At 58.3% G+C, this 18,418-nt stretch overlaps 1 protein-coding gene across 1 annotated transcript in view; it reads right to left on the reverse strand.

Moving 5' to 3' along the window:
• The window catches only part of NACC2 (NACC family member 2), a 70,902-nt gene that overhangs the window by 30,484 nt on the left and 22,000 nt on the right, over positions 1 to 18,418 (reverse strand). The window contains exon 2 of the mRNA XM_077148785.1: positions 3,655 to 4,596. Within this exon, the coding sequence (XP_077004900.1) occupies positions 3,655 to 4,531 (877 nt within the window). The 5' untranslated portion in view covers positions 4,532 to 4,596. The remainder of the gene's footprint in view (positions 1 to 3,654; positions 4,597 to 18,418) is intronic.

Here is an 18,418-nt window from a genome sequence, read left to right on the forward strand (position 1 = left end):
CCATCTCACAAAGAACATACGCAGAATATATATGGGATGCCTATGACCTAATCTTTTTTTTTTTTTAAATAAGCAGAAGATTGACAGGCAATGCACAGTGGATATAAAATGTGGTTATGCCACCCCTGGAGCGGCCTGGGGAGCCCACAGCCTTTAGGCAAAGTGAAATGACAGTGGGATCCTAGGACGATCCATCGGATGGGCTAAGCGTACAAGCCTGGCCTAGCGAGGGGCTGCAGCTGGGGGAAGAGGGTTTCCCAGATGCTGCTGGGGGCAGGTGGAGGCAGCCACCATTTTGGAAAACCATGCAGCAGCCAGAGAAGCGAAACACACACTGATGCTATGACCCCTACTCTTACCCCAGAGAAAGGAGAACATGGCACTGAGGGTTGCCCAATAGCCCCAGACTTGAAGTCACCAAACGGCCATCCCTGCACACCCAGCCCCCGAGAGGCTTCTAAGCCAGAAGAAAGGAAGGAAGGATAACTTACACGGACATAGGGATGGGCTTGGCAGACTTGAGCTCTCCCCGGGGATACACAGCAGCTTCCTAAGCTTTGCCTCTATCCATCCAGAGTGAGGTCACTTGGACAGCTAGCACTGAGGCCGGAGAGGAGGCTGTCACACACTTTCTACCCCAGCCAGAGCCCCCATCTCCTGCGTGCTGGTTAGCAGCCCGCAGCCTGTGGCCACTTCCCAGAGCTGGACCCGGAGCCTGGGGACAGAAGCCTGGCCCCACCCCACCGGGGGCCACCATCCAGGCCCTACAGCACAAACACCTCTCCAGGGAAAGGGTTAACCGGGAAGTGCCCAGCTGCTGCCTTGGTCTCTGACATTCCTGGGCAGCCACATCTGCCAGCTGTCACAAACATGTGGACACACAGGAGGGGCCCGACCGGCAGGCCAAGGCGGCAGTGGGAGCACTGGCCCCGGTGAGGGGGACACCGGAGGCCCCCAGCCTGCCGGGTCGCGTGACCTCTGCCCTCGCCTCAAGGACAGTTTAAAACCCTGCTGGGGGCTGGTTCTGGTCTGTGATACCTGCCCCCAGAAGGGCGGTGGCTACCACATCCAGGGAATGGGGGAACAAGTGGAGCCTCCCCAACCACAAGGAGAAGCCCCTTGAGTGAGGGCTCCTGAGCCTGGGAGGGTCCAGCTTTGTGGGAGGAAGGGCCAGGGTCCCTGTGACAGGAAGGAGGCTCCCTCAGGCAGCAGTCAGGCACCCCCCAGCTCAGAGTCTGGGGTCCCTGACTCAGGGCCCCGCACAACCATGGCACGTGTGTGCTCCCTTCTGGACGGACTCGCCACCAGCCAAAGGGGAACTGCACGGCTCTCACTTCTCTGTGCACGCCCCCCATGACCTTCCCTCCCCTGGGGCCGGAAACCCACAAGCCAGTCTTGCAGCCACGTCCCCCACAGAGCCCCTCACAGACCAGCGAGGGGTGGGGGGCTCTGGTCTCGGCCCCTTCAGCCCAACCCAGTCCCAGTGCATCCTCCCATGGTGGCATCTGAGCTGCAGGAACAAAGGGGAGCAGCCAACACAAAGGTCTGGGTGCATGGCTGCTGGGGACGTGGGAGACAGGGACCAGGCCAGGGCAGGGGAGCTCCTCCAGCGGCGTTTATCCCCTCAGGTTCAAAACCAGCCACTGACCACGCTGGCGAGGCCCCTGCCGGGTCTGCTCCGGGGTGGATTCCGGTTATGTGCGCAGCAGGCACCATAAAATGATGCTTAAAGTTCCCTCGGGCCAACAACTCACTCGGCAGGTGGGGAAACCGAGGCAAAGCTACCGAGCCGCTCGGCATCACAGGTGGGTTGCCTTGGAATGCTCTGGAAAACTGCGCTGCCCGGCACACCCCCAGGGCCTAGGCAAGGGGCAGCAGGCTGACCCATCCTCCAGGGGGGTGTAAAATGACCCAAGAGGCCGCACGCGATGCAGCGCCTCTCCCTGCTCCCGCCCCCAGCACACCCGGTGACGCCGCCACGTCACTGCCAATAACCTAGATTTTAACCAAGAAATGACACACCCCTCTCCTCTGCCCCAGTTACAGGCTGGCCGAGCAGGAAGACCATGACAGAGGGGCAGACCGGCGACCCTAAGCCAGCTGCCTTGGGGCCGGCACGGGTAGAACCCCCCGCCCCATCTTATCCCACCAGTGCCGCCAGCACAGAGGGGGGGTGGGCAGGGAGGTGACGGTCAGGCAGGAGCCCCGCCCCGGGCCTGGGTCTACTCAGGGACAGCCTGGAACCAGGTCCCGCCTCCAAGGAGGGGGTGGTGTCTTGGATCCCGAGTGGGTGACAGCCCCTCCAGCCCCCCTGCACTGCACAAAGCCTTTACACAGCCTCCAGCTCACTCCGTCTTCCCTCGGGAACCCCACAGGTGAGGGGCTGCTGGTCCTCAGGTAAGCAGTTGGCTTTGGGCTCCACCTGCACTTGAGGGCAGGTGTGGCCACCCAGCGCTGGGGCTCCAAGGACACCAGCACCAATTCTCACCAAGGCCCAAGGTCACCCTGACCAAGAAGGGGCTACCTGGAGAGGGGAGAAGTTTGGAGACCAGGGTCTGCCTGCTTCTGGCTGTGCAGGGCCACCATGGGCCACCAGTGGGGACCCGGGACCCCCACTCTGGAGAGTGGCACTGGCTACTCCACCAGCTGGGGAGGCACCACTGGGGTCTCCATAGATGTCACCCACAGGTGCCCGGGATCAGGACACTCAAGTTTCTACACTGAACCCACCCAAAAGGCCCAAAACAAAATTGGAAAACCAGCCCAGATCTGGGGGGAGAAGACCACCCACAGAGCCCATGTCAATGTGACAACAAGATGCAAATGAGTAAGTTCTAAAGTAAGAAGCCAGTCAGCCCAGGGTCCAGCGCGTACCCGAGAGGGCGGCTGCAGCAGTCACCATCCAGTCTTCAGTCTGGTGGAGGGGGATGGGGTGGGTGGAGATGGGGATGGGGGGGTCCCCAGGTCTGTGCCACCTCCATCCATCAGGGCTCGAGGGACACAGGCGCAGGAAGGGAAGAGCCCCCTGCAGCAGCAGCCCATGGCCCCCCACACAGATGAGGGCACGGCACTGGCCGAAACTTACATGCAGGGGTGCAGTGGCACCACTCCTGGAGCCCCTGAACAAACCAGAGTCTGGAACCTTAAACCAGGGCATCCTGCCCCCCCATCCCAACCCCCAAAACAGAACTGCTTAGAGAAGCTCCATTCTTCGACAGGTGAGCTCTGAGCCTGGTCCCTGGTGCAGGGTCAGGGCTCAAGGCAGCAAGTGGACAGGTGCAGTGAAGCCTCCTTGCCCTGCTGAAACCGTACCTCAGCATGACCAACTCAGAAAGGCAGAGAAGCTGCATGGACACATGGGGGCTGGGGCCTGCTGGGTGCCAAGGAAACCAAGGCCTTGAGCAGTCAAGTGGCCCTTAGTGCCCTGTGAGCCCTTGGGCAGGTGTGTGGTCCACTAAGACCCTCTGTTTCCTCATCGATCCAGAGGGCAGAAAGAAAGACTCAGCCCCTCCATCCAGGGACGAGCTTCCTCTCCACTGCCTGGTCCTGCCCAGCCCCCAGATCTCAGCTCCTGCTCATTCCTTGAGTCTGGGGAGTGGGGTCCCTGCTGTGCACCCCCCACACCAGTTAGCCCCTGACACACCCAGCCGTTACCTGCATAGCCGCCACTGGCCTTAATATACATCTGGCCGTATTGGTCCTCCACCATGGTGTCGTAGGCCTCGTCATCCTCCTCGTCTTCCTCATTATGGTATGAGGTGGGGCTGTCGGTGGTGGGCAGGCTGCTGGCCCCCGGACTGGTCCTCTCGCCCTGGGAGTAGGGCGCCGGCTGGACGCTGGGGATGAGGCTGGCCAGGCTGGGCACCCCATAGTAGGAGACCCGGGGCAGCTTGATGGGGGCTGTGCCTGCCGTGCCCACCGCCAGCCCGTCCCGGGGACCGGCCTCCAGCGGGCGCTTGGGCAGCAGGCCCGGGCCGGTGGCCAACGGCAGCTCAACGGCTTCATGCTTCACGCGGGTCAGCAGGGGGATGGGCACGGCGGGGGCCATGGCATAGGGGGCGGTGGTGGCGGCGGCGGCCGGCTGCAGCTGGTGGCAGGGGCTGTGTGGCTCGGAGCTTGCGTCCTCCACCATGGCGGTCTGCGAGTCGCAGTGGGGCGAGCTCACCTTGAACATGAGGTCGGTGCCGCGCTCCACGATGTGCTGGATCTGCAGGAAACCGGCCGTGTACATGACCACGAGTTGCTCGCTGGCCGCCATGGTCAGCTTGCCCGTGTAGCAGAAGGACAAGATCTGCTGGAAGCAGGCGGGCGGCACCGAGCCAGGCAGCTCAAACGCGCTCTTGCTGTTGCCGCTGAACAGGTCGCGGAAGTAGAGGCTGCTGGCGGCCAGCACGGCCCGGTGGGCCTTGAAGGCCTGGCCCTTGACCACGATGGACACATCGCAGTAGAGGCCCAGCAGGCGCTGCTCGTTAAGGCAGCCCAGCACTGTGTTCCCGAAGTTGGGGATCTCGATGTGCAGCAGCTGCGACATGGCGTGCGGGCACGGGCGGGCACGCCTCAGACTCTCAGCTCGGGGCCTGCCGGAGCTGGGCGCATCTGCGGGGAGAGGGGTGGGGGGGACGCGGTCAGTTCCCGCCGGACAGGGCTGGGCCCCCTTCCCTTCCCATCCCCCAAGCCCCCTGTAGCCAGAACAATCCAGAAAAGAGGCCTCCCTGGGCCTAGAGGCTGAACCCTTTCCACTCGGGACCCTGGTTTAGAGGAAGACACAGGGAGAAGAGGTACCGCTGCCGAAACAACGAGAAGGAGACTGAGCCTCTAGCCCAGCTGCTCCCTCAACCTGTGCTGCTCCCAGAGCTTTCCCTCCCAAGCACCCCCAAGCCCTGAGGCTGCACACCCCCACCCCCACCCTCGGAGCCAGCAGATGACGAGTCGTGAGGTGGGCACCAGAGCTGAGGCCAGGGAACAGGCCATTCCCCGGGACAGCGGGGCCGGGAAGGGCAGGGAGCCAGCCCAGAGCAGCTGCTCTTCTCCCCGGAGAAAAAGTTAGCCAAGGAGACCCTCGTTTCCTTCCCACCGAGAGAGGGAGAACCCCGGAGCAAGGGCAGGCAGGCAGCGCTGTGGGTCCTTCCTGGCGCCTGGTTTCTGGTTTGTTTTTCCTTTTTTTTTTTTAAGCCGGTGCACAGTGGGGACCCTGGAACTCTGCCCTCGGCACCTGCCCTGGGAGGTGGGAGAGGGGCAGGGGCTTGTGGAGGACACTGCCAGGCTCTCCCGGGGCGCGGAACCCCCCTACTCCCACTTCTGACCTCCCCAGGCCAGTGCCCGGGGGGGATTGTCCCCTGAGCCGCTGTCACAGCCGCCGCCAGGACCCGGAGTTGGGAGCCTGTCGCAAGCTCACTCACTCTCATCCCCTCAGCGGCAGACGCCGGGCCAATCCCTGCTGGCTCATTTGGAGCCAGGTGACTCAGGGGGTACCAGGGGGTCGGGGTAGGGTGGGGTAGCTGCCGGGGCTCTAGGTGCGGCCGGGGCACCTCCAGGGGCTGGGGCGGCGCTGGCCCCGCTGTTTATCTGAGCATCGATTCCGAGGAGGGGGGCAGGGGACGGGCCAGAGGAGGCGCCGGCCCAACTCCGCGCAGGCCACCGGCCGCTGGCTGCCCGCACAAAGGCCGCTCTGTCCCGCGGGAGGGAAGTGCGGGCGGCCGCAGGGGCGCCGAGTCGGGCCGGGAGTGGGGGAGGCGGGCAGAGGGGCCCCGGGACTGGGCGGGAGTTGGGCAGGTGGGCGTTCGCGTCCGGGAGGGCCCGCAGTGCCCCTGCCGAGACAGTCGCTGCTGCAGAGAAGTTGTCAGCCCGGCCGGGCGGCGGCCGGCGGGGGAGACCTACCTTTGGCCGCTGCCACCGGCCCGCCACCGCCTGCTCAGCCTGGCAGGGGCCACCTCCGGTCCCTGTGCCGCTGCCCACCCGCCCGCCGCTCCGGGAATGCAGCAGGGACGGGGGCCCCGGAGGAGGGGGGGTGCGCGTCTTGGGGCGCGGGCTCGGCAGCCGCGGCTCAGCTGCATCCAGCCCGGCGCTCCCAGGCAGCGCTCAGCATCCAAATGAAGGCGCCGGATGCAGACGGGCGCTCGGGCGGCTCTGGGGGATGAATAGCCGCCTTTGATTCGGGAGCCCGAGCGAATGCCAGCTCCCAGCCCCGGCTTTCAAAACAGAGGGGTCTCGGTGCCAAAAGAATGCGCGGCTCCGGGTGTTGGTACAAGACAGACTTTTGATGACTCACTGCAATGCAAACAAAGATGGCAGAAATACTGTACTGTGCTGGGGGCTGCTCCGTGGTGCCGCGGCAGCTGAGACAGCCTGCAAATTTATAGTGCAGTTTTGCATATGAATTACCCAGTAAACTGCTTCCGTGCCATCCAGGAGGACCCGAGTGTCAGAGCATTTAAACTATTCCAAACAGTCTGCAGAGCTGGCTGGGCCAGCCGGGCTTGCCTCCCCCAGGGAGGGCAGGGGGTAGGGGGGGAGAGGCCAGGGGAGGGGGAGAGTGGAGTGCAAAGACAGTAGGGGGCAAGGAGAGCAGGAGGCAGATGAGGCCAGAGGGGGTCTGTGAGGAGGTAGGTACAGTGAGGGCAGCATCCCAAGAGAGCCCTGGGAACCCCCCTTCTTTCCTTCTCCCCGGGGACATGGAGGGGGGTGTTCCCTATCCTTGGGGGTCCCAGAGCAAGGCCCCTCCCTGCCCTGTGGTCCAGGCAGCCCAGCCTAGCTCTTTTAAAGAGAGCAATGCCATGAAGGTGGGGGGGCAGGTGGGGTTCCCGAGAGGCCGCCCTCAAAGGTGGCAGGCAAAGGGGCTGGGCACCCCAAGCCCCGTGGCCTCCAGGCAGGCCCACTTGCCAGCTAAGGGGATCCGGCCAAGGGTCTGGGGCCCACAACCCCCACCCAGCTTCTGTTTCCCTGCAGCCACCTTCTGGGGTTCCCAGGAAGATGGGCAGAGACCTGGAGATGGCAAGGTGCGCGGCTCCCCCCTCCCGGGTCCCTACCCGGGCAACTGGAGACAGAAAGAGCCATCTGGTGCCTCTCGCCACGCCGCAGCCGGCTTCCACCCAGGTGTGGGGATGCTCCCGGGGAGTGGGCAGCACCTCCTGAGTACACGGCGCCTCCACTGAGCTGGGGGCAACTCTTGGGGAGACAAGGGCTGTGGTGAGGGGGTTCGCAAAAATGACCCACAGTCTGCAGCACCAAAGAGCTAAGGGTGAGGGGGGTCCTCCCAGCAGAGAGACCCCGGGCCACGGCCACCCACGTCCCCCAGCTTCCAAGGAGTGCCGGGACCCCACCCACAGCAGGACCCAGGACTGGCTCTCCCCCACTTGGTGCCCTCTGGCCGCAGCACAGGCCCAGAGGGTCCTGCCCCCGCTACTCCTGCAGGAGACCACCACACAGGAGGCTGTAGATGCCCCCCCCCCCCCGCCGCCGCCATGCCAAGCCCTGGGGTGGCCGGAGCAGCCCTCTGTCCCCACCTGCCCTCGCCCGGCCAGCTCTCACCCACAACTAGGAGCCCGTCCCGGGTCACCTGGGCCGGCACCCCACCGGGCACCCAGGGCTAGGAAGTCCTGGCACCCTTTTCCCTGGTCCTAGGAAGAGCCCAATGGCTGAGGACAAGGAGTAGGACCACCCAGCCTCAGACGGCAACCTCGGGCACAGGCAGGGCAGGACCCAGAGGCCCAGGGCAGCAGGAACACAGAGGGGGCAGAGGGAGATGCAGGTCTGGAGGCGGACACAGGTCCCAGGCCTGGCCCTCCAGCTGCTGCTTGGGGTTTCTCTTTCATGCTGCACACACACCCCCCTGCCTCCTCCCAGAACACACACGTCCCTTTCTTCTGGTCTCATTTGAGTTGCCACCTCCTCCAGGGAGCCCACCAGTCACTGCCATGAGTACCAGGACTGCCAACAGACCACAGTGCTCACTGCTGGCTCTCCCAGGGCAACCTTGCCCCAAGGTCAGCCAAGTGGGGTCACCCAGAGCTGGGGACCAGACAGGGACCAGCAGCTGTCCACTGCCCGGGGCTGGGTCAGTGCTGCGAGAGCAGGGGCCAGTGGGACACGCACGGCATCTGTCTTGTCAGCCCAGGTTCAAATCCTGGCTCCTGCCCGGGACCACTCAGGTGCCCAGGCCAGGGCCAGCCATGTCCCCTCATGTCCTAGGGCCTCGGGGTCAGGGGGCTTTGCAGGGTTCCAGTGGAACAGAATGAGATAAGGTTTATAAAACCGTGTGCTGGACCCTGGCATGGCCTAAGATGCCGTGGACTGTCCCGACAGTTGCTGTCACCCACTGTGACCCAGGCGAGGGCGGCTCTCAGCAAAACGTGCCCAGAGAAGACATCATTATCCCTGAGCAGCTGACATGGCCAGCGCAGCCCCAGGGACCCGGGAACCAGGCTGCTTCATAGCTTTGTCCTCAAGCCACCTGGGAGGGTGCAGACACCCCCCCACCCAGGCTGGTTTTAAGTTGCTTTCTTAGAAGCTCTGGCTGGAGCAAGAACAAAGCTGAACTTTAGGAGGAAAAGAAATAAAATAAAGGCTTGGTTTACACACTCGGCAGCCAGAGGGGAGGGGGCCGTGGGCACAGCCTGAGCCAGCACAGGGAGAAAGGGAACAGGCCCTGTGTGCACACACCAGTGCCTCCTCGAACCCCACAGTATCAGCGACTGCTGCCCCCACTCGGTGCCTCAGTTTCCTTGCTCTAAAACAAGGCAGACCCAGCCCCCCACTTCCCAGACAACAGCACCTGCTCTGCTCCCCTCCAGAGTGAACTACTGCACTCATCTGCTTTTGGAAGGACCTGAAGAGCAGGCAGCAAACCAGAGATCTGACTTTTGTCCATCTCAGCCACTCTCAAAGCCACTGGACCGTGGAACCAACCCCTTGACAACCCCGGCTGGGGGAAAGCTGTCCTCCCACCCCGAGCCAGCCCCCGCCTTGCAGACAGAGGAAGCTGGCTCCTCTGGACTCATGGACCTCAAGATCAATCGTAAAGCAAGGGAGTGGCTGGGTCTCCCCTCCGGGGGGTGGGGATGGAGCAGGATTCAGGACCCAAGGACCATTCTCCCATCCCCGTGGACAGTGTGTCCTGTAGCTGGACAACAAGAGAAAGAACCAGAAGTGGGGGGGGGGGGATACATCAGGCCAGGTGGATGCAGATACTGCAGGGGGCCCCCCTAGGCCACTATTCTTCCTTCTCCCCCTGCCCCCCCTCCTGGAGGGAAGCCCCCTTCATTCTACAGGATCACTCCCAGCAAGGGACAGGGAGGTGAGAGAAATGAAATAGAGTTATTTTGCAGGGTTTAATTTTACCAATATAATAAGGAAGGTTCTCTGGCACTTGCAAACGTGCAGCCACGAAGTGCACTCACGGCAGTGGGGGTGGGGGGACGTGTAGAAGCCAAGAGAGGAGCCCTGTCCCGGCCACCTCCAGCCTTGTGGCGAGGAGGCTGGGTGCTCTGTGAGTGAGCAACCCACGCACAAGCACTTTATGGGGGGGGGGTGCCTGGCTTGGATGCAACGAGGCTCTCAAAATGGGGGAGGGGGCCCATCACTTTGGCTGTGGTGCAATGACCAGTACTTTCCAGCAGGCCACAGGCCCCACCAGGGCCCAGCAGCCTCCGCTAATGGCTCCCAGCTCTACTGCAAGGGGTGGGGGGTGAGCTAGGGTGGCGTGGGCAGCGTTAACCCTTAGGGGCCTGGGCAACAGGACACCTCGAGGGCCGCCTCCCGGGAACCCACCCTATGGCCCGAGCAATGCGTTCCCTGAGTGCTGGCACAGGCCCAAGCCTAGGCCTGGGCCACTGGCCGCCACCCTCCCACGGCCCAACGCTCATCACCCACTGCATGGGTGGCCTGTGATCGTCTAAGGGGAAGAGGGGCACCAACTCCGCCCTGGCGGAGCTCCCCACCCTATGTCCACCCTTGAGACCAGCCGAGAACCACCTGCTCTAAAGGTACGAGCTGGTCCCGCCCACGGGGAGCGGCTGTGCACCAGGACTCTTGGTGACACCTCCCCCAAGGCACCGCCAGGAGGGGGCTGCAGGGAGGGAGGGGACGAGGATGTGCACCCCTCTTCAGGGCCCTCGGCAGGTGGGTGGGAGACTAGGGGGTATACGGGGCCCGGCTCGCGCCCGTCAGCAACAGTGTGTCATGTATCCAACGTCACCTGGCCACAGGTGGGGGGGGCAGGTGCCACTGTCACACCTGAGCCACACCTGTGGCCACAAACGTGCCAGGTCTGCTCTTCCACTGTCGAAGTACTTCTTTATCCTGGGGATGGGAATGCAAACCAAACAGCCACCCCCCAAAAACAGACAGCCGCACCGATGGGGAAGCCTGAGGGGACAGGAAGGTGGCCATCCCACAACTGGGCCCGTGCCACAGTTCCTGATGGATGGGTGGACAGTTGGACAGACCCGCCAGCCACCCCACAGCCCCCGTGGATTTCCAAAGAATCCTCCCACCTCTCTTGCCTGTATTTGTAATTTAAATAACGTGAGCTTGAAGAGTGTCTCCCTCGGGTGTAGTTTAATAACTTAAAAAGCCAGCACCAGCTCTGCATGCCTCCTCCCCGATGATGGGGTGAACCAGGCCCCCTCTGCATCCCTTGGTGGTGCTGGGCACGCTGGGGTCCGAGAGGAGTCGACATCCCTCCTTGGCCCCGTGACATCAGGCCGGTGGCCCAGCCCCTCTACATCCCTCTGTCCGTCTGCCCCAGCGGGGCCCTTGGGGAGACCTCGCCGTCACCCCTGGAGGGGAGGGATGTGGGGTCCCGGAGCCTCTCTGCACACCCCAACATTAATATTCATCACGCGCTCATTTGCATCTCGTGCCATAAATAGTCGGAGGCGAGGTAAGACACAGAGCTCCCTGCATTTCTAATTATGCTTAAAAATCAAATGTAAATCACAACACGCGCCGCCACAGAAATATTAAATCAGCTGCCACACAGCCGCCAACACCTCTGCGGGGAGAGTGGGATGGCCCCCCAACCCCACCAAGGCCGTGGGGTGGAGACTGCTCCCACACAGCAGCGTCCTGGGAACAGGAGGCACCCCCAAGGCCTGACCCACATCCTCGGCCTGGACCCTGTATCAAGGGGGGTGGCCCCCCTGCCCTGGGACACCTGGATCTCGGCCCACACAGGAGCCTGGTGGCCGGGAGGTGCCTGGGGCAGGGGTTTGGCCCAACCCTGCCCCCACCACAGGCTGCACCATCTCCTCGGGGGGTTCTGCCTGTTCCACTGACCCCACATTTCAGCCAGCCGCTTGGTCCCCGACCTTCCTCAACCCCTGGAACAACTTAAGGGACACAGCGGTGGCCGAGCCCCTCTAGGAGGACATGATGGGAACCTGAGGGCTGTCCCGGATCCCCACAGACCACACAGCCACGAGAGGGTTAATGCAGGGGCCTGCGGGGGGGAAGGGGGGCTCCACACAACTTCTGTGTAAATCCAAAAAAGCAAAGACTCCCTAGAAGCAAATTCATCCAGGAACGGGGGTGCTGGAGTGGTCCCTCCCCCCTCCCAGGCGCCAGGTACCAGCCCCCGGCCTGGGGGAGATGGGGAAGGGGGACTGTGGGGTGGGGGGCCGCACTGGCATCTGTGCCTGAGACCATGCCTCCCCCGTGGCACCCCCACGCGACTCTCATCCTAAGGTCCTAGGGCTGAGCGCAAGTGGGGCTCACTCTTGGGGTGGGGGGGCTCCCTCTGACTGTGCAGGGTGGGGCAATATGGACACTCGCACAAACACAGAGCTCGCTCCAGACCAGCACCAGGTCGGGATCATCTGTGAGTGGGGGGTGAAGGATGGGCACCGGGCATCCCCGGGACAGGCCCCAGTCGACCTCGTCCTAGGGTGGGGCCTCCACAGCCGAGCAGAAAACATGCGGACACAGTCGGACAGAAGCCAGAAGAGGAGGCGCAACGGCCTGGGACAGGGATGGGGCCTCCGGGAGCTGGGGACCCCCAAGACCACACTGACCTGTGCCAGCAGGATGGGGCCCCGGAAGGAGGCAGGAAACTCCCACTGTCCAAACCACCTGTGTGCGTGCCTGTCACCGCAGCCCGGCAGCCTGGGGTAGCGCCCGAGGGACAGAGGGTCAGACCCGAGAGCAGCCCAGCAGCTGGGGTTCCAGAACCTTCTCCACGGCCTCCTGCCCTGGCAGGAAAAGCTCCTTCCCTTGGACACATGCTCACCCCACCCCACTCCAGAAAAGGAGGGGGAAGGCATCAGCTGGCACTCAGTCCTCACACCCAGGGAACCCCCGGCAGAGGGATCTGGGAGGAGGTGCAAGCTGGAGGGGTCCGGCCCCAGAGGAGATGCCCTCTGCTCACTCAGCCTCCTGAGGTCCCCCTGTGCACGCCTTCCTCCCCTGGTACCCCTGGCCACAAGGCCCCCAGCACCAGCCCCTCAGCCTGCAGCTGAGACCAAGCCCCACTGCATCCAGGATTTGGGGTGTAACGGGCTGGTCCCTGCCTTGGACCCCATCTTGGGGGTGGCCGGGGCAACCCTGGGTGCCTCCCTGTACACTGGGGAGAGGGCAGACATGCCGCTGCCAGGCCCATCCTGGCACCACGCCCAGACCTATTTTTAAGTCCATTTACTAGAAATCCCGCAAATTAAAGGAAATACGGATAATGCAGTAAGGATCCTCGGGGCCAAATAAAAGCTACACATAATTTTCCTCATGCTCCAGTGTAAGAATCTTAACCACAAAACCCAGATTTCCCCAAAGCTCTTTTGCAACACAGGAAGAATCCTGTTGTGTAAAGGACAGGGGAAAAAGAAGGTGGAGGGAGAAAACAGTCTCCACTCTGCTGGGGAATCACCCATAAGCCCCAGAGGGCGTGCTTGTCTGGGGCCGCCTCTGAGCAGCGGCCATAAAAGGTAATTCTTGATATGGAAAACTGAGACCAGAAATTGACACCTCGTTCTATGGCCCATGATGCTGCCAGCAGGAGGCACGTTCTTTCCGGAAGGCAGGTACAGGTGCCGGCGACGGGACCTGGGGTCTGGGGTCACCCCTCCAGCCCTCGGCTGCAGCCCACCACCTCTCCCTGCAAGTCCTGCCTGGGGGACAGTCACGGGTCACCCTGCTTTTGGGCACCCATGGAACCGAGCCTTTCCTAGGGGCATGGGCTGGATGGAGCCTCTCCCCACAAAGAAACGTCCCCCAAAACTGTGGGTGTGACCTTATTTGGAAAAAGGGCCATGACATTAGAGACCGAGATGCCCGCCTCCCGGGCAGCAGCTAGGAGTGGCCCCGCAGATGTATGCAGATGCCGAGGTGGAGGGGTGCAGCCCCCCCCCCAGGAGCCCCCAGCAGCTGGAGGACATAGGAAGGAGCCCCCAGAGCCAGGAGAGAATCCATTTCTCCTCTAAGCCCCCAGTGTGGCGTAACTTGTTAGAGCAGCCCCTGGATGCTAAGACACCCCATTATTTCACAAGCCCCCCCATCCACCTCAGCAGTAGGGGCCACAGACAAAGAGCCAGGGAGCAGGCAGGTGGCCACTGGGCCACCACTGTCAGGCACTGGAGCGAGAGGCAAAGCCTGTGGCCCCGAGGTCGGATCCCCTCACCACTCACTCACTGCGGGGGGTGGGGTGGGGGGTGGCAAGAACAGATCAGGGAGGAGGGGGTCAGCCAGGTCGGCAGGAGGACCCCAATGCCCCTAGAGCCCTAGCCCTCCCCAGCTTGCTCCCGCCCACCAGGGATGCAGGATGCAGGACCCAACTGTCCCATCACCAGAAGCCAGACCCTCTGGAGGTGGCGGAGCAGGGGAGGGGCAGCAGCCAGTCACAGCTCATCTTGGCCTGCCACTGGATGGGGAAAAGGGCCCACGGAAACCACCACATTCCAGCACAGAACAGAGAACCCTACCAAGAGCAGGGGGCGGCACAGCTCCCCAGGGCTCATGTGTCTCCAAATGCCTGGCAGGGGTGAGGGGCTCCCGGGAGCCCAGGACCCCCAGAGGGCGTCACCTCGGCCACGAAGACCCCCAGCGCACATCTGTTAAGCTCTTACTGTCTACGGCGTTTCCTCTGCTCACACCTTGGGGACCGAGGAGAACTTTCAGGTAGCAGCTCCGGGACGGGCTCCTGACCCTGAGGGGGGCCTGAGCCATTGAAGGGGACATCGGGGTTCGCAGCCTGCGGCAGGGGCAGGAAGCGGAGGCGCCAGGGCTGGGCTTACTGAGGAGGAACAAGTCACTCCACGCATGGTGGAAAGTGGCAGACGCGTGGGCAACACTGACCCCTCTGCAAGGACGCGCGTGTCCGGGGGCTGGGGACGAGGCTGTGTCACAAAGGGCAGGGCAGCAAGGATCCCGCAGGCCCCCCAGCCCTCCAACCCCGATACCCTTCAGAGGCGACTCGCGAAAGGATGGAGGGGGTCTACTGAACTCCAAAAAAAAAAAGCAACCGAGAGAGCAGGAGGGCTGGGGGAAGGCAAGCAAGCTCATGGAAAACACAAGCTCAATTCCAGATGAAGAAAAATTACCAAAACCTTGGAAATGAAGCAAAGGGATAACTGCACGGCCTCTCAACATCATACAGAAGCCAAGGAACTACTGAGCTGCCTGGTGGAGCTTTAGCTCCCTGTTTGCTATTAATTAGGGCCCAGACTCTCAAGCTACATAAATACTTGTTCATTTTTGCCAAGGAGAGATGTAAAGATGCTTCTCCAGTTAAAAGATGAGCCCTCAGGGTTGTGGAGTTTTTTCCCTCTAGGACATTAACCAGCATTTCTAGTCCAGCCATCTTACATCCCACGTTCTTTCCTCAATGCTCCTTCATTAATGGGTTGAAGTTTTGGACACGCGGTCACTTTATATGAGGATCTTGTTTTTAACTTTGTTAAAAGCATGCTTTAGGGAACTGCCTGAAAATGTGGAGCTGTGTTCCAGTAGCCGTGTTTCTTGATGATGATTGTATAATGATATAACTTCCACAATGTGTCTATGTGATTGTGAAAACCTTGTGTCTGATGCTCCTTTTATCTACCGTGTCAACAGATGAGTAGAACATATAGAATAAAAATAAATAATAGGGGGAACAAATGTTAAAATAAACCTAGATTGAAATGCTAGTGATCATTGAAAGGGAGGGGTAAGGGGGAGGGTATGTATGAATTTTTTTCTGTTGTCTTTTTCTTTTTCTGAATTGATGCAAATGTTCTAAGAAATGATCATGATGATGAGTATACAACTATGCAATGATATTGTGAATTACTGATTATCTATGTAGAACGGAATGATATGTTAAGAATGCCTGTGTTTCTTTCCTGTCACATTTTTTTTAATTAAAAAATTAATAATAAAAAAAAAAGCCTGCTTTAACAGGACCCCCACGCAGTCTCACTGGCCAAAGCGAATCAAGCTGCTTGGCCCGAGCACACTCCCAGGCAGGGCTCCTCACGTCGCCCCAAATGAACCCAGGCAGTGAAAGAACTTGGATTTCACTCACTGTTCTGGGTTTTCATTCTTTCTTTCTTCTTCTCCCTGAGACTTTTCTGCATCTGGCCCTCGGCCAAATCTATGGGTCCATCTGCATCTTGCGTAACTTGTGGTTTGGGCCACGTCCCTCTTCCGTGGCTAGGGCCAGAGACAAGCGGTGACCAGGGCCACTGGGCTTGCTCCAGCCATCCTGGCCCCTGCACCTGGGATTTGTGGCTGGCCACTCGGTGATCCCCAAGAATGGACGGCTGGGGTGCAGCCCCATCTCCTGGTCTTTTTTGCTCATCCGTCACCCCAGAGGTGCAAACCAGTTAGTTCGCATCTCTAGAAAAGAGGAATATCTCTGAGAGACAGGCAGGTGAGCGGCTATCCATGTTTACCTTGGGCAGGTAGCTAAAGTGGCAGAGCTGACGCCATGTGCTGGCGTGAGCCTGGCACAAGCTGGCTGCTACCTCCGGGAGTGTGGGATTTTTATGCTACCTCTAAAGGTACCCAAGAAACACATAACAACATCTCTTGACGAGTTGTGTCCTCATTAGTTTCTAGAAATAATAAGCAATTATAGAAATCTATTTCAGGACTCTCAGAAAAGTAAGGAACTACACATTTCTAATCCTTTAAATTAGCATTTATGAGGGGAGAAAAATCCTAAAAGGAAACTACTCATCAGAAGCCCTGTTATGTAAAAATTCAAATTCCTGCATAAGGGAGAATCCTTGGCCAAATCATTTAGCTTTGACAATTTTGGGTTAAAAATACCATCTTTTCCCTGATTTTTATTACTATGGAGTAGAAATCAAACATGTATCTCATTATCAAAATCTAGTTTTTTCTCGTTGTTGTTCATTGGGACAGTAATTTGAATTTCCTAAACTCCCAGACTGTTTTACCAGAGATGCTGGCGTTACTTTCACATCATGTTGAAGATTATAAAAAATATGTAACTTCCATCTCTAACAAGGTTGAACGATTCTAACAAACTGAGAGGCCAGAAGTAATTGTGTTGCACTCTGGCTACCATGAGTATGGAGTATTGCTTTATCTTTGTCAGATAATTCTAACATCTCTGTCATCTTGTTGTCAGCATCTATTGATTGCCTTTTAACATGGAGTTTCTCAAACATCTGAAATCTAAAGACAAAGAATGAAGCTTGAAAGGAGCCAGAGAGAAATTACGCCCAAGCTACAGGTGGGAAAAGATTCCAGTGACAGGCGATTTCTCATTGGAAATCATGGTGGCCAGAAGCAAGTGGCATAATATCGTTCAGGTGCTGAAAGAAAAGAACCGTCAACTCAGAGCTCCATATGCAGCAAAAATACCCTTCAGGAATGAAGGGCGACTCAAGACATTCTCAGATGGAGGAGAACTATGTCAGTTTGTCACCAGCAGACGCATCCTAAGAAAAATAGTAAAGGAAACTCACAAAACATAATTGTTTGAGTCCACTATTATGAAATATCTAGAGTGGGCAAATTCATGGAGGCAGAAAGAGAAAAGCTGGTTACCGGGGCTGGGGGAAGGGGGACCGGGGAGTTATTGCTTAACGGATTCAGTTTCTGTTCGGGTGATGAAAATGTCGGTAATGGATGTTTGCACAACACTGTCAAACGTACTGAGACGCCACTCATTTGTACACTTAAACATGGTTAAAGAGCTAAACTTTTCTATACGTATGTCATCACGATAAAACTGAAAGAAAAGGGGCAATGGTACAAAGCCATATATATTTGCAATATATTTGGAAATAACAGCATAAAGGAGGTGGGTAGGAGCAAAACTGTATTGGACTAAGGAAATGACACCAGGTAATTCAAATCCACGGGAACAAATAAAGACCTTGAAATTGGTAAATGAGAAGGTTAATATGATAAATCCCACAAATCTCTAACTGCTCTCCTATACTCTCCCAGCTTCTTTGGAAGATCTAAAATTATATAAAGTAACAACTGTAACAATGTATTTCTGGGCTTGTAACAAAGACGAGATGTAACACACACATGCCATCTTCCCCATTAGGGAGGAAGCTATGTTGGAAATGATGATTGTATATCTCACTGGAACTTCAGTTTACTGTAAAAGAGGGATAGGTTATCAGACTAAAAGGGCCAACCCGTTAGGAAGATGTAATTATAAACATAAAGGCAGCTAACAAGAGAGCATCAAAATGCATGAAGCAAAAATGGACAGGATTGAAGGGAGACAGACACAGAACAGGAATAGCTGGTGACTTCAATAATGCACTTTCAATAACGGGCAGACCAAGGCAGCTCACAAGGCCACAAGAACACAGAAGACTAGAACACGACTAAAAACTGATTAGAGCTAACAGATGTCCCCAAAACACTCCACCCCCACCCCCACCCCGACCATGGAATCTTCTCCAGTGCCCATGAAACATTCTCAGGAGAAAACAAGCCTCAAAGTGCTCAAGTCAAAGAAGCTTCTCTGACCACAATGAAAAGAAATTGAAAAATCAGTTAACACACAGAAATTTGCAAAATTCACAAGTATTTGGAAATAAAATACCCTTTGGGTAATGAATGGGTCAAAAGAAATCTCAAGGAAGTTATCCTGGAAGATACTCTGAAGCATTATATAGAGATCCCTTTTTAGTTTATAGTGTTCGGCGTGACTAGAGGGAAGTACCTGAACTGTTAACCCGATTCCAGTAGCCTTGATCCTTGAAGATAATTATGTAACTGTGTAGCATTTACAATGTGACCATGTGATTGTGAAAACCCTGTGGCTGACACTCCCTTTATCCAGGGTATGGACAGGTAAGTGAAAAAATAAAAATAAGGACAAAAATAAATAAATAGGGCGAGATAAAGGGTAAAAACTGGATAGACTGAAACACTACTGGTCAACGATAAGGAGGCATAAAGGGGTATGAGATGTATGAGTTCTTTTTTTTTCTTTTTATTTCTTTTTCTGGAG

This window comes from Tamandua tetradactyla, chromosome 2, assembly GCF_023851605.1.
Source record: "Tamandua tetradactyla isolate mTamTet1 chromosome 2, mTamTet1.pri, whole genome shotgun sequence".
Lineage (NCBI taxonomy): Eukaryota > Metazoa > Chordata > Mammalia > Pilosa > Myrmecophagidae > Tamandua > Tamandua tetradactyla.